The sequence below is a fragment of the Euprymna scolopes genome, chromosome 36 (assembly GCF_053919585.1).
Source record: "Euprymna scolopes isolate OS-2025 chromosome 36, ASM5391958v1, whole genome shotgun sequence".
Classification (NCBI taxonomy): domain Eukaryota; kingdom Metazoa; phylum Mollusca; class Cephalopoda; order Sepiida; family Sepiolidae; genus Euprymna; species Euprymna scolopes.
This window is the reverse complement of record NC_136517.1, coordinates 61,793,717-61,807,637: the sequence shown is the minus strand read 5'-3', so window position 1 is coordinate 61,807,637 and position 13,921 is coordinate 61,793,717. Positions and strand designations below refer to the sequence as shown.

Genomic DNA, 13,921 nt, shown 5'->3' with positions numbered 1-13,921 from the left:
CAATATTTCCTCCTGTATCAGAAAACACACTATGTGATATACAAATATCTGTATGTGATGTTGCCAAGCTAATCAAAAACCTTGATTCCAGTAAAGCAACCGGCCCTGACGATATTCCAATTATAGTACTCAAAAAACTTCAACCAGAACTAGCACCCATACTTATAAAACTGTTTAAACGTTGTCTTAAGGAGAATTGCTTCCCATCACCCTGGAAAATCTCATCAGTATGCCCTGTATTTAAGGATTCAGGTGATCGTTCATCCCCCTCTCAGTACAGGCCAATAAGTCTCCTGTGCATCATGAGTAAGTTGCTGGAATCTGTGTTAAATAGAGAAGTAATCAACCATCTCAGCAAAAATAACCTTCTTAGTGACACACAATATGGTTTCCGTTCTGCTAGATCTACAGCAGATGTGCTTACAGTTATATCTCATAGGATAAGCGAATCTCTCGACAGAGGCAACCTTTCTAGGGCAATTGCTCTTGACATATCAAAGGCCTTTGATAGGGTATGGCATATAGGTTTACTTCACAATATATCAATCAAAAACTCATGTATTTCATTAAGAGAATAAAAAAAAAAATTAAAAATCGGTAGAGTGTTTTTTTTGTTTAACGGCAAAAACTTATAAGTGAAGGTGTTCGTTTTTTAACTAAGGAGGCCCCAAAATACTAATTTTGGTTTACAGCACGCAATAGAAAGAGACATTAATTATTGCCCTTAGAAGCCACCGGAAGATAAACGTGAAGAACATCAGATATTTGTCTTCCTTTATTTGAACAGAAAAAAAAAAATCTGAGTTTGCGTTTTTTTGTAATCCTTGTTTAAAAACATATTTTATTTAAAAAGGACATGGAATATAAGGATAAATATGGATAAATTCTTAACAATGAGCAATGGAAGTATTCATTGAATAATATTTTTTATAGGTAAGTGATTTTTTGGAATTTATATTGTAGAATCAAGAATCAAGAATGCGCTTACCTTCCCTCTCCGCCATCATGGACCATTTAACTAATTTCAACATATTCATTCAGTAGCAATTAGTCGTATGCCATTGGACCAGCCTACAATTGGTTAGGGATGGTGGATTGTTCTATTTTGAGGCACCTGATTGGCTAAACATGCGAGGAGGGGCAGGTGCCACTCTACAAATGCCAGCTGCTCTGGCATGCAGGGGTTTTACTGTTCTAGACTTCTGCCAGGAACTACACTCTGTCAATTATCGCATCCATTCAGCGCAACATCTTCATTGGATTAGCTGGCTCACCCTAGCAATATTCCACATGGCGCTACGAACAGGATGGAACCTGAGGATTGGGAAGACTTCTTTCTCAAAGCTGGGATTACAGCTGAGTCTGCCAAAATCTATGCCACCACATTTGCCAGAGAAAGACTCACCACAGATCACCTACACATGATGGACAGATCCCTGTTAAAGGAATTAGGCATCACTACTATGGGTGAAGCAATGCGAATCCTCGAAAAAGCCAAGGACCCCCCCGCCTCACAGACTGCCTATGCTAAGGCACCAACCGCCAATATCCCTCAGCTCCATTCCAACATGACACCCCAACAGTTTAGGAAATTCCGAATCGATTGGAAGGTATTTACTAAAATTACTGACATGCCAAAACACCAGGCCAATATTCAATTGTGCAGATGAATCGGTCCAAAATGCAATCATAAACACTTACCCGAAATTTTTTACCACTGATCCAGACAGATTATTGAACACGATCGAGGCCCTGGTAACCCAGAAAGCAAACCCAATGGTACACCGTATCACATTTGCATCAATGTCCCAGACTGAGAGTGAATCAATCCAGCAGTACCTGGTTCGTCTCAGAGCGACAGCACTCGATTGTGACTTCTCTTGCCCCTGCTGCAGCTATGACCTATCCGAGGTTTACATAAAAGACCAGCTAATAAGGGGAATAGCAAATGACGCACTCCAGACGGACCTACTGGCTAAAGCCGGCTCACTGAAATCACTTGAGCAGAATATCTGCCATGCCGAGGCATTTGAGTCCGCACTACGGGACCAGACTACAATGAGCAACACGTTGGACATATCTGCCTTCCGGATGTCTACATATCGAAAACAGAAGTGTCGTGTCCCCACTAAAAGGAACCCAGACTCGTGTTAGCCCCCCCCCCCCTCAAATTGCAACTACAACAACGACATGAGGTCAACACCCCATTGCAGCGGTTGTGGAAACAGTCAACATGGCACCCCGGGAATGAAACCTCACCACCTATCTTGCCCAGCATGGAGCCAAACATGCAGCACTTGTGGAAGATCAAACCACTTTGCCCGAGTGTGCTGGTTGATCAAGAAGGAATGCCGCAGAGCTGCTGTCAAAAGCGCCGAACTTGACGAGGCAGCAATGGCCAGCCTGACCGCCCACATTACATTTGATCAGGCAACAAAGAAGTACTCGTCCACACCAATAGAGCAAGTTACCGAAATAAAGGCAACGGTAACCCCATTTTCACCCAATTCGGACCCAAGGAAGAGAAACAACATCCCTGAAAATAATAGCACCAACATGATGATATTCCCTGACAGCAGTGCCACTATATGTCTGGGTGGCACAATACACTTGAGACACATGGGCCTCACCATAGACAACCTGATCCCATCGAGGAAAGTTGTTTGAGCAGTTGGGGATTCCACTCTTGAATGTCAGGGTTGGTTGCCGGTGACGTTCAGTGTGAGAGGACACACAACCAAACAAGCCCTCTACATTTGTGAAAGGATAAAACGGCTTTATTTCAGCAAGGCGGCCTGCATTGATGTTGGGATATTACATAAGGAATTCCCAAACCCATCGACGGCTATGCAGTCGTTAGAAGTCGAAAATAAAGTGCAGGATACAGAAAACAGGGTCAAACCCCTACCGACGCGTCCAGGCAGCCTTCCTTTCCCTGCCACCAAAGCCAACATTGGCAAATTAAAAGACTGGATGTTTTGTGGACACTGCATTCAAGAACGACGGGGTATTTCCCTCCATGACTGGACCTCCAGCACACATACACCTGAAGGAAGGGGCTATTCCAAAAGCCAGACATAACCCAATCCCGGTGCCTTACCATTTGGAAGAACAGGTCAAGCAAGACCTCTGGAACGACGTGGGGAGGGGCATCATTGCTCCAGTGCCCGTCGGCACACCGACTGATTGGTGCAGTACCATGGTGATCACTGTGAAAAAGAATGGCAAGCCGAGACAAACCATCGACTATCAGTACCTTAACACACAGTGCAAACGGGAAACGCATCATACCGAATCACCCTTTCGATTGGCATCGCAGGTACCACCCAAGAAAAAAAAAACAGTATTGGACGCCGTTGATGGATATCACTCAATCCTGTTGGACAAAGAATCTCAGCCACTGACAACTTTCATCACAGAATGGGGGAGGTTCATGTATCTCCGAACCCCCCAGGGGTATCTAGCGTCTGGAGATGCCTACGCACGTAGATTTGACGAAATAATTGAGGATATCCCCCGCAAAATAAAGATCGTCGACGACACTCTACTTTACGACTCGGATATCAAGGAATCATTCCTACACACATCCGATTTCTTGCTACATTCCAAAAGCCAGACATAACCCAATCCCGGTGCCTTACTATTTGGAAAAACAGGTCAAGCAAGACCTCTGGAACGACGTGGGGAGGGGCATCATTCCTACACACATCCGATTTCTTGCTACATTGTGCAAAGAATGGAATCATCTTGAACAAAGACAAGTTTCAATTTTGCAAAGACGTTGTGCAATTTGGCGGCCTCCAACTTACACCCTCTGGGATAACCCCCTCGGAACCAATATTAGACGCAATATCCAACTTCCCAGTACCAAAAAATATCACTGACGCAAGATCCTGGTTTGGGCTTGTCAATCAGGTAGCCTGGGCATACTCGCTAGGACCAGTAATGCTACCATTCCGCGATCTTGTGAAAAAGGACTCACATTTCACGTGGAACCAGGACCTTGATAATGCATTCAAACAGTCGAAACAAGCCATTGTCGACCTTGTTCGTAAGGGTGTCGCAACGTTTGACAAGAATCGAACCACTTGCCTAGCCCCTGATTGGAGCAAAGAAGGAATGGGCTTCCTGATCCTTCAGAAACACTGTTCGTGTACCATGGAAAAGGCCTCCGTGTGCTGCCCAGAAGGTTGGCACCTGGTATTCGCTGGTAGCAGATTTTGCACTGACGCAGAGCGCAGGTACGCGCTGATAGAAGGCGAAGCGGCAGCAATGGCATGGGCGTTAGAAAAATGCTGTGTGTTTGTTATGGGTTGCCCTAATCTCATAGTGGTGACGGATCACGAACCACTGAAGGGCCTGTTTGGTGATAGAGATCTAAGCAAGATCCAGAACCCCCAACTGTTTAGATTGAAGGAAAAAACCCTGAGATACCACTTCAACATACAACATTGTCCTGGGAAATGGCATAGGGAGCCCGATGCTTTCTCCCGTAACCCAATGGCCGTGATGAACGCCCTCCTTGACGTATTTCCCTTCCAGCCTTCCAAATCAGACCCTTTAGAATCCGAGAACCTCAATAGCATAGTTGAATCTACTGCTCTCATATCAACATTTGGGTACAATGACAACGTAGCGATCACATCACCAGGCACCATCAAGGCAGCAGGACATCATGACCCACAGTACCAAAAGTTGATAAGTACGGTACAGCAAGGTTTTCCTGAAACACGAACTCTCACTTCACCCGAAGTCCGTGAGTACTGGGAAGTACGGCACCGCCTCAGCACCCATGATGACCTGGTGCTCTTAGACAGAAGAATAGTCGTTCCAAAAGGTCAACGAGGAAATATACTGCGCTGCCTGCATTCAGCACATCAGGGCACAACTGGAATGAAAGCCCAAGCAAACGAATCCATATATTGGCCTGGAATGAATGCCTCCATCCGCAATACCAGGGAGAACTGCATGACTTGTACAAGGATCGCACTGAGCCAGCCCCGGGAACCAATTACACTGACATTGTCCCCAGAGTGGCCGTTCCAACAGATTGTCATGGATTGTTCCACGTTGGTGACCACAGATACCTTGCTTGCACTGACAGATTAACTGGTGGGCTCATCTTGTACCACCTAAGCCAAGGACAGGCAACTGCCTCTCGGCTAATCTCAATCTGTCCGGAGATATTTCAAGCATATGGTTCCCCAGAAGAACTCAGCAGTGATGGTGGCCCGCCATTCACATCCCTCCCATTCAAGTAGTTTCTAGAGAAATGGTCTGTAAAGCACAGGTTATCATCTGTGGCCTATCCACAATCCAATGGTCGAGCGGAGCTAGCTGTCAAAACAGCCAAGAGGGTTGTAGATGGCAACACAGGACCACAAGGGTCCTTAGATAACGACAAGGCTGCCAGGGCCATCCTACAATACAGAAATACCCCTATACAGGGTATCGGCCTATCCCCAGCACAGCTTCTGCTCCACAGGCGACTTTGAGACTACCTCCCCTCTCACCCGACCCTTTACAAGCCACATCCGGAATGGATCGCTGCGGCTCGAAATCGCGAGATAACCCTGCCTCGGCGCAACACGCGGCTCATAGAGATGTATAACCGTACGGCCCATTCTCTCCGCCCACTACAAAGTGGGGACTTGGTCGTACTACAAAGAAACAACCGTCTCTGAGACATCACTGGTCGGGTGATTGAAGCCCTCCCCAATCGGCAGTACTATATCAGAGTTGATGGCTCTGGTAGAATCACCTTGCGGAATCGGCGGTTCCTCAGAAAACTTGAGACTCCCACATCTCCAAAGCCCATCCCAAGCACGCTACCAGGGGCCCCACCTCACATACCCCAAGTGACAGAGACAAACAGCTCTGTCGTACCAGACCCTCAATTTGACCTTCGGACACAGCAACACGGCAGGAACATCACTCCAGAAGAAGTACCTGAACCTCCTAGACCAATGCCAGCCAAGTCGGCGCGGGCACTTGCGAGGCTATTCCCACATAATCAACCTGGCCGTGAGGAGCTCATTCCTCCTCGGAGGCCGTTATCCCCACGTGATGGGGGAGGGGAGATGTAGAATCAAGAATCAAGAATGCGCTTACCTTCCCTCTCCACCATTATGGACCATTTAACTAATTTCAACATATTTATTCAGTAGCAATTAGTGGTATGCTAATTGCCATTGGACCAGCCTACAATTGGTCAGGGATGGTGGATTGTTCTATCTTGAGGCGCCTGATTGGCTAAACATGCCAGGAGGGGCAGGTGCCACTCTACAAATGCCAGCTGCTCTGGCATTCAGGGGTTTTACTGTTCTAGACTTCTGCCAGGAACTACACTCTGTCAATTATCGCATCCATTCAGCACATCTTCATTGGATTAGCTGGCTCACCCTAGCAATATTCTACATATATATATTTTTTATAATCGAAGTAAAATTTCGTTGATTTTCTTTAAATCTTTTTTAAAGAAAACCGATTAAAAAAAAAAAATATTGCATAATTTGCTATTAAACCTGTCATGTTTGTTTTTATTTTTTTTATTTTGGTCTTTGCTCCTTTAATTAAAAAAAAAAATAGGGGCTGAATTACATTTTTCAAGAAGTTATAAGCTTTGAAAGACAGTAAGTCTAAATATTCCAGTGACCATCTTGTTCTAACACTGATCGAGACATAAGTGTGGACTCTGAACTTTAAATTAATTTTAGAATCCTACTTGACCTATTTTTAAAAAGATCCTGTAATTTCAGACGTACATCTTGGATTAAATCATTTTTAAAATAAAAATAAAGTTTTCTTTTTCTTGTTATTTTTAGTTGTCAAACCTGTTGAAAGTAAAGCAAAGAAAAAAACGAACGAATACGTTTATAATGAATTTATATATATATATATATATTTTAAAAAATAAAAATTAATACAGATAACTGTTTCATTATCAGCCACCTTTTGTGTAACGTACGAATACGAAACTGTTGAGGTTTTTCTGTGAATTAATTTAGTTTCACTTATCTCTAAAAAAAAGAAAAGAAAAGAAAGTCCCGAAGTTTCACTTTGTTTTGAGGGCAACCTTTACGTGTTACGATCGTGTCGACGTCCAAATCTTTCTGAAGATCTTTACCAATTCCAAGATGTCTGATACAGGCCCATCCGATCCCAACGGTGGATCTCTCGATACGTCTAGCTATGAGCATCTGGGCCAGGTACATGTGCCCTCAAAACCTGGAGAGGAGACTGACAATGCTGTATTAAACGCTGGTAATGAACCAGAACCACTATCGTCTCTAAGTGTTGCAGAAGAGAAAGATAGGGGTAGCAGCAACGCAACTGTGATTCCGTCGACGGAAGAAACTCTCCCTCAAAAGGACCCGAACCCCGAAGAGGAAACTTCTGACAAAGGTACATTAAATGCTGGTAATTCTGAAATTGAAATAACCCTGCCGGACGACGCAGAAGGGAAATATTGGGATAACATCAACACATCTCCAGTTCCGTCGACAGAAAAAATTCTCCCAAAAGAGGAACCGGGGGAGGAATCTGGCAAAAGTACATTAAAAACTGATAATTTTGAACGGGAATCCTCATCTTTTCTAGGGGTCACAGAAAAAGATGATGATACCATCAAGACATCTGTGGTTCCGTCGACAGAAGAAATGTCCGAGAAAAAGGACCCCAAACTCGAAGAGGAAACTCGCAAAGGTGCATTAAAAGCTGATGATTCTGAACGGGAATCCTCATCTTTTCTAGGGGTCACAGAAAAAGATGATGATACCATCAAGACAGCTGTGGTTCAGTCGACAGAAGAAATGTCCGAGAAAAAGGACCCCAAACTCGAAGAGGAAACTCTCAAAGGTGCATTAAAAGCTGATGATTCTGAAAATGAGTTGCCATCTTCTTCAGGTACCACAAAGGATGGGGACACCACCAACATATCTTTATTTCTGTCAGACTCGCCTTCTCACGAAGGAAAGGAAGTCGGAATATCTCCATTCTTGCAGCAGGAAAAAAAAACAGATTTAAAAACAGATAAAAGAGCTGACTCCGACAACCAAGATGTTGACCACATGGCACTAAATAGCAGTGATCACTTTCCAAACGAACCTGCTCATGTCCAACCGAAAAACGATGTCGAAATAGATTTGGAAGATAAGAAAATAAAGCAGGAACCAATATGGGTGCAAGAGAAAGGTATTATTATTTATTATTTCTAAACATTTTATTTTCTAAATATTTAATCAACTTCAATCAAATTTAGTGGATAATATTGGGTTCTTGTTGAGATAGAGCTGACAGATCGATTAAAAAAATATATCGTACTTAATTGTCATATCGAAAATAGTGATTTAATAAAAATTACGAAAATTCATCGAGTAGAAAAACTTCTATTGTGGTTTTTAGTAAAAAAAAGTCTATCGCTACAAGATTAAAATGAAAATGTTGGTCGCCATTAAAATGTAATCTAAAATTTGTATGGACTATCGTCTACATTATAACATTAAAGAAAATACAATTTTACACAACTTTCCGCAAAAATAACTTTCTACTTGAATTTTCGTAATTTTTGGATATATTACTATTTTCGACATGACAAGTTAGTACGTAATATTGTTTTTGCTTGAAACGACATATTTTAAAAAATAGATCTGTCGAGTTTATCTTAACAAGCACCTAATATTGAACTATTTATTTGAACAAAATATAAAAAATACACAATGAACAAATTAGCCACAAGGAGAATCAGAATCACCACAAAAAGTCATGGAAGCTTTTGACTTCTAGTTTTTATGACAAATTAGTTCAATTGATGATCAAATCATACCGTAATTAAATTTAACTTTGCAAAAATACCCGTTTTAACAAATAATAATTGGATAATTATTTGGCATAGTTAAAAAAATAAAAGCGAAACAGAAATTTGAAATAAAAATATTCCCGAGCAACACCGTGTAGGTATATCTGTTTGTAATAAAGTCGTAATTTAAAATTAAATTATTCTGAACCCCTCCAGAGGGGCCCGGCGGGCCCGCCTCCTAAAAAAAGACTGTGTTCATTGGCATAAATTAGTTTGAACGAAATATCGTTAAAAAGTTATTAAAAAACAATTTATTTTGTTTTACCTACTTATTTGTGATCTATTTGCGTAAAAAAAAAAAAATGTTTAAAAGAAGGGTAAATGTTACCTTACGCTACAACAGAACACGATCACTCTTTTTTTTACAGACAAAAGAGAGTTCAAACGGGAGGTAATTTTCCGTTTCGATTCATTTTATAAAAACAAGATGGCCGCAATTTTTCACCTGCTAACACGATTAAAGTTTTTTTTTTTTTTTTTTTTTTTTAAATAATTCAGGTAATTTCGGCGGCAAAATTTGGAAGCTAATATTGTAATTTATTAGAATTGACAAAAAAAAAAATCAGTAGAAACCATTGTTTTTTTTTTAATCTATTTATCGACTACAAAATTTTGTTTTGCCAAAAAATCAATTCAGGTAGCTTGATTATGTAGTAGAGGTCACATCTATTCAATGTAGCGTCAATCGCCGCCTGCGTCTCGATACGAGTCCAGTCAGAACTGGGAGCATGCGATGCCTTTTCCACAAACGCCGACAGGAGGCGGTGATTAGTCTGGCTTTGTTGTGGGAGGTCTTGTTAGTGATGTTCTCGACGTATGACCAAACGAAGTAGTCCAGCCCAGCGGGTTCAGATCGCGGAAGAAGGGAGAAGGGAGGACCAGTGAGAGAAGGGTACAAAGTCGTAGCCCTCCTTCTGAACCCAAGCCTGGGTCTCTTTGGAAGTGTGGGCCGGGCCGGTGCCAAGCCCTGCTGCCACACCCAGGGTCTGCCAGCGGCCACCTGATTGTACCAGGGGATCCCCATCCCCACACTTCAGCAGCACTGCAGCAGCACACACAGACACTTTGGTGTTGACTCTTAAGCCGACTTCGAAGATGTGAGGTGGTATGATGTGACCCTAACTTAAAATCACACTAAAGCACGGCCACCGAGATAACGTGGCCGGAAACCTGTGCCCTTAAGCGTTGAACCGCCCGGATTTGCATTTTGAGGGGCTGGCAATGGTCCTGTTGTCATAACTTTAGTCGGTAAAGAGCATAAGTTGTACCACGGCGCACCTCCGATCTCGCTCGTTTGAACATTGTGTCACTTTCATACATGATAGAAGGCTTCTATCGCTCTCTGTATTTGTACGCAACTGGTGGTATTTACTCAAAGAAAAAAAAAAGTCAAAACAGAAAACACGCTAGATTAATTTGGCGTTTAAAATCAATTTGGCATTTTCTTCGGCTTTTTAAAAATTATTTTGGCCTGAAAAAAGTTTTTCATCGCTAAAGGGTCCACACTCGTCATTAAGTACCAAGGTATTTTTTTTTAAACAAAATAATACATTTCCACTAATATTTACATAAAAATAATGGGTTCAATATATTCCGTGATCATCATTTGATAAATACTGAAAATTTCATTAAAATTGGTTAAATTCCTGATGTTTTTGGTGAATTTTGAAATAAAGGGAGGGGTCAAAATGTTTATACATTTTGAGCATCGACATTCATTTTGCACGTACCTATTAAATGTAATCGTCTAAGATTCTGGAGAGTGGGAAGAAGGATATAAACTACGATGGGTGTGGCACTGTGGCAGTGAAAATACAAAAAAATGGGCGTTGTTTATATGCTTTACGACAAACTTTCTAAAGAAAAATTTATACTTATTTTATTCATTTATTTGCTTTAAGACATGTTTTTTTGCTTTGTTTTATTTCTTTCTTTATTTTTTCATAATTTCTTTTCAATTGCAAAATAAACAGGATTCTAGAAAAAAGAGAAACTAAAACAAAAACAAACCAAACAGGACGTAAAAAAAACTTAGCAAAATTGAAACTAAGTAACCAACTTAGTTTCAATTTTACTAAGCTTTTTTTAAAGCATTTTTTTTCTTTTTTTTCATACTCGTTGCATTTTAATTATCAAAAAATTACATTTACTCTATCTTCAAAAACAAGAAAACAAGGCTCTAAATTGGAAAATAAAAAATGCGATTACAAAATGCTTATTCGGAGGGCCAAACTACACTTTAGGGCCAAACTACAATTTAGAGGCGCACAAAAAAAAAAAAGTTTCCATAATTATTTACAAATTCCAAATGTGCTTACGAGACGTTATATTTTATGAACTCATTTCGATCAAGATCAAAATCAGCCTTATAACGGCTGCAATTTTCTAAAATCACTAAAAATCCTAAAAAATGATTGGATGACGTACACGAGTGAGACCCCCCCCCCACCCTAGCGAAATATGCATGCTGTCTGTACACCACAGTCCGTTCGAGGAAGCTTTCGTTATTCCGAAAAAAAAAAAAGAAGTTTGTCGTGTGTGGCCTTGTTTTTGAGATTTTTTTTTTTTGGCTTGATTGTTTTGTTGTTTTTTTTTTTGAGGGGGGGGGTACTTTTTTTTGGGCCGTTTTTTCTTTTTTTGTCGTGTTTTGGATGTTTTTTGTTTGGCCGGTTTTTTTTTCGGGGGGGGGGGATATTTTTTTTTATTTGGCCGAAGATTATAATTAGAGGAAAATTGGTACTAGCCCAGATTTGTATCCATCCCCTCAAAAAAAAAAAAAAAAAACACGGCCCAAAAAAAAAGTACCCCCCCCAAAAAAAAAATCAAAATAATCAGAAAAGCACAAAGTTCAAGCCAAAATAAAAAACAAGGCAACATTTCTTTTCTTTTCGGAATAATGAAGCATCCCTCGAACGAACTGCAGCAGCAGCACTGCACACAACGTCGGAGCCGACGCGACGATACATATTTCGCTATAGGGGCCTCCCGGCCTCACTCATCCGCCAAATGATTTCTTATAAAAAAAAAAAAAAAAAAAAAACTTGGTCTGTACTGATGACGGATCACCTGAATTCTTAAATACAGGGCAAACTGATGAGATTTCCAAGGTGATGGGAAGCAATTCTCCTTGAGACAACGTTTAAACAGTTTTGTAAGTATGGGTGCTAGTTCTGGTTGAAGTTTTTTGAGTACCATAATTGGAATACCGTCAGGGCCGATTGCTTTACTGGAATCAAGGTTTTTGATTAGTTTGACAACATCACATACTGATATTTATATATATATATTTTTATGTTTTCTGATATAGGAGGAAATATTGGAGGTTGGCGACCATTGTCGCAAAGGGTAGAATTAGCTACAAAGTTCTTGGGAAAGAGTTTGGCTTTGTATGATGCTGACGAGATTACCTCAGGTCCATTGATGATAGTTGGGATAGAGCACACGTTTCTGCTCAGGATTCTGTTTGCTATTTGCCAAAACTAGTGGGAACCAAGCCACTCAGCTACTTTTGACTTGACGGACTGAGCATACAACTCTTTGCGTACTTTATTACTTTTTTACAATGGTTGCTGGCAGTCCTGAAAGCAGCATTAGTCTCAGCACATCTATTTATGTTTGAAGAAATGGAAAAAGTGATTTCTGTGCGCAATTGCAGCAGCACATTCTAGTGGAGACAGAACGGAAACTCCCTAACACACACACACGCACACACACACACACACACACACACACACACACTCAATAAATTATAAGTTTCGAATTATATTCCTTGTCGAATAATAAATTGTAAATTCTAATTTACAGAGTTTGGATAAAAAACAATTCAATTTTTTAATTAGCTCCCAAAATGATTGTCAGATTTTATTAATTACTTTTTTCGCAGTAGTAACAGGATAAAATATATATTATGCAGATATGAATTTGTCTATTTTATTTATCATTTTGCGAATATTAATGTGTCTAACTTTTGCAAATAAATATTACTTTTTCACAAATATTAATGTGTTGCTATTTGGAGATAAGGTTAGTGGGAGGTTTTTCTTGTGTAAGAAACAAATTATGAAATCACAATGTTTATAAAAAATTAAATTACAAATTTTAGACCACAATATCACCAAAGAAATTGTCGCAAAATACAATTCAAATAAATATTTGCATAATAAAAATAACAACAAAAATCAACGATGCGTGTGCATTACACTTGAATAAAATTCAAAAATACATAAGTAAAAACATTATTACCTAATTACATATCTTGTCGAAATTACATATCATGTTGAAATTACATATCATGTTGAAATTACATATCATGTTGAAATTACATATCATGTTGAAATTACATATCATGTCGAAATTACATATCATGTTGAAATTACATATCATGTTGAAATTACATATCATGTTGAAATTACATATCATGTTGAAATTACATATCATGTTGAAATTACATATCTTGTTGAAATTACATATCTTGTTGAAATTACATATGTTGAAATTACATATCTTGTCGAAATTACATATCATGTTGAAATTACATATCATGTTGAAATTACATATCATGTTGAAATTACATATCATGTTGAAATTACATATCATGTTGAAATTACATATCTTGTTGAAATTACATATCTTGTTGAAATTACATATCATGTTGAAATTACATATCATGTTGAAATTACATATCATGTCGAAATTACATATCATGTTGAAATTACATATCATGTTGAAATTACATATCATGTTGAAATTACATATCTTGTTGAAATTACATATCTTGTTGAAATTACATATGTTGAAATTACATATCTTGTCGAAATTACATATCATGTTGAAATTACATATCATGTTGAAATTACATATCTTGTTGAAATTACATATCATGTTGAAATTACATATCATGTTGAAATTACATATCATGTCGAAATTACATATCATGTTGAAATTACATATCATGTTGAAATTACATATCATGTTGAAATTACATATCATGTTGAAATTACATATCATGTTGAAATTACATATCTTGTTGAAATTACATATCTTGTTGAAATTACATATCATGTT

The 13,921-nt window shown here is 39.5% G+C and overlaps 1 protein-coding gene across 8 annotated transcripts in view; it reads left to right on the top strand.

The window, feature by feature from the left end:
* Positions 1-6,953: 6,953 nt before the first annotated feature.
* Positions 6,954-13,921, top strand: part of LOC145260533 (uncharacterized) — a 194,512-nt gene continuing 187,544 nt past the window's right edge. For 4 of the 8 annotated variants that reach the window (XR_013864315.1, XR_013864316.1, XR_013864318.1 and 1 more), the window contains exon 1: positions 6,957-8,193. Coding sequence is in view for 2 of the 8 variants with exons in the window: in XM_080118738.1 (XP_079974864.1) it covers positions 7,137-8,193 (1,057 nt within the window). In the remaining 6 variants the exon portion in view is untranslated. Of the gene's footprint in view, positions 8,194-13,921 lie in introns of all 8 variants that reach the window. The other 4 variants (XR_013864314.1, XM_080118738.1, XR_013864313.1 and 1 more) reach the window with 3 other exon arrangements.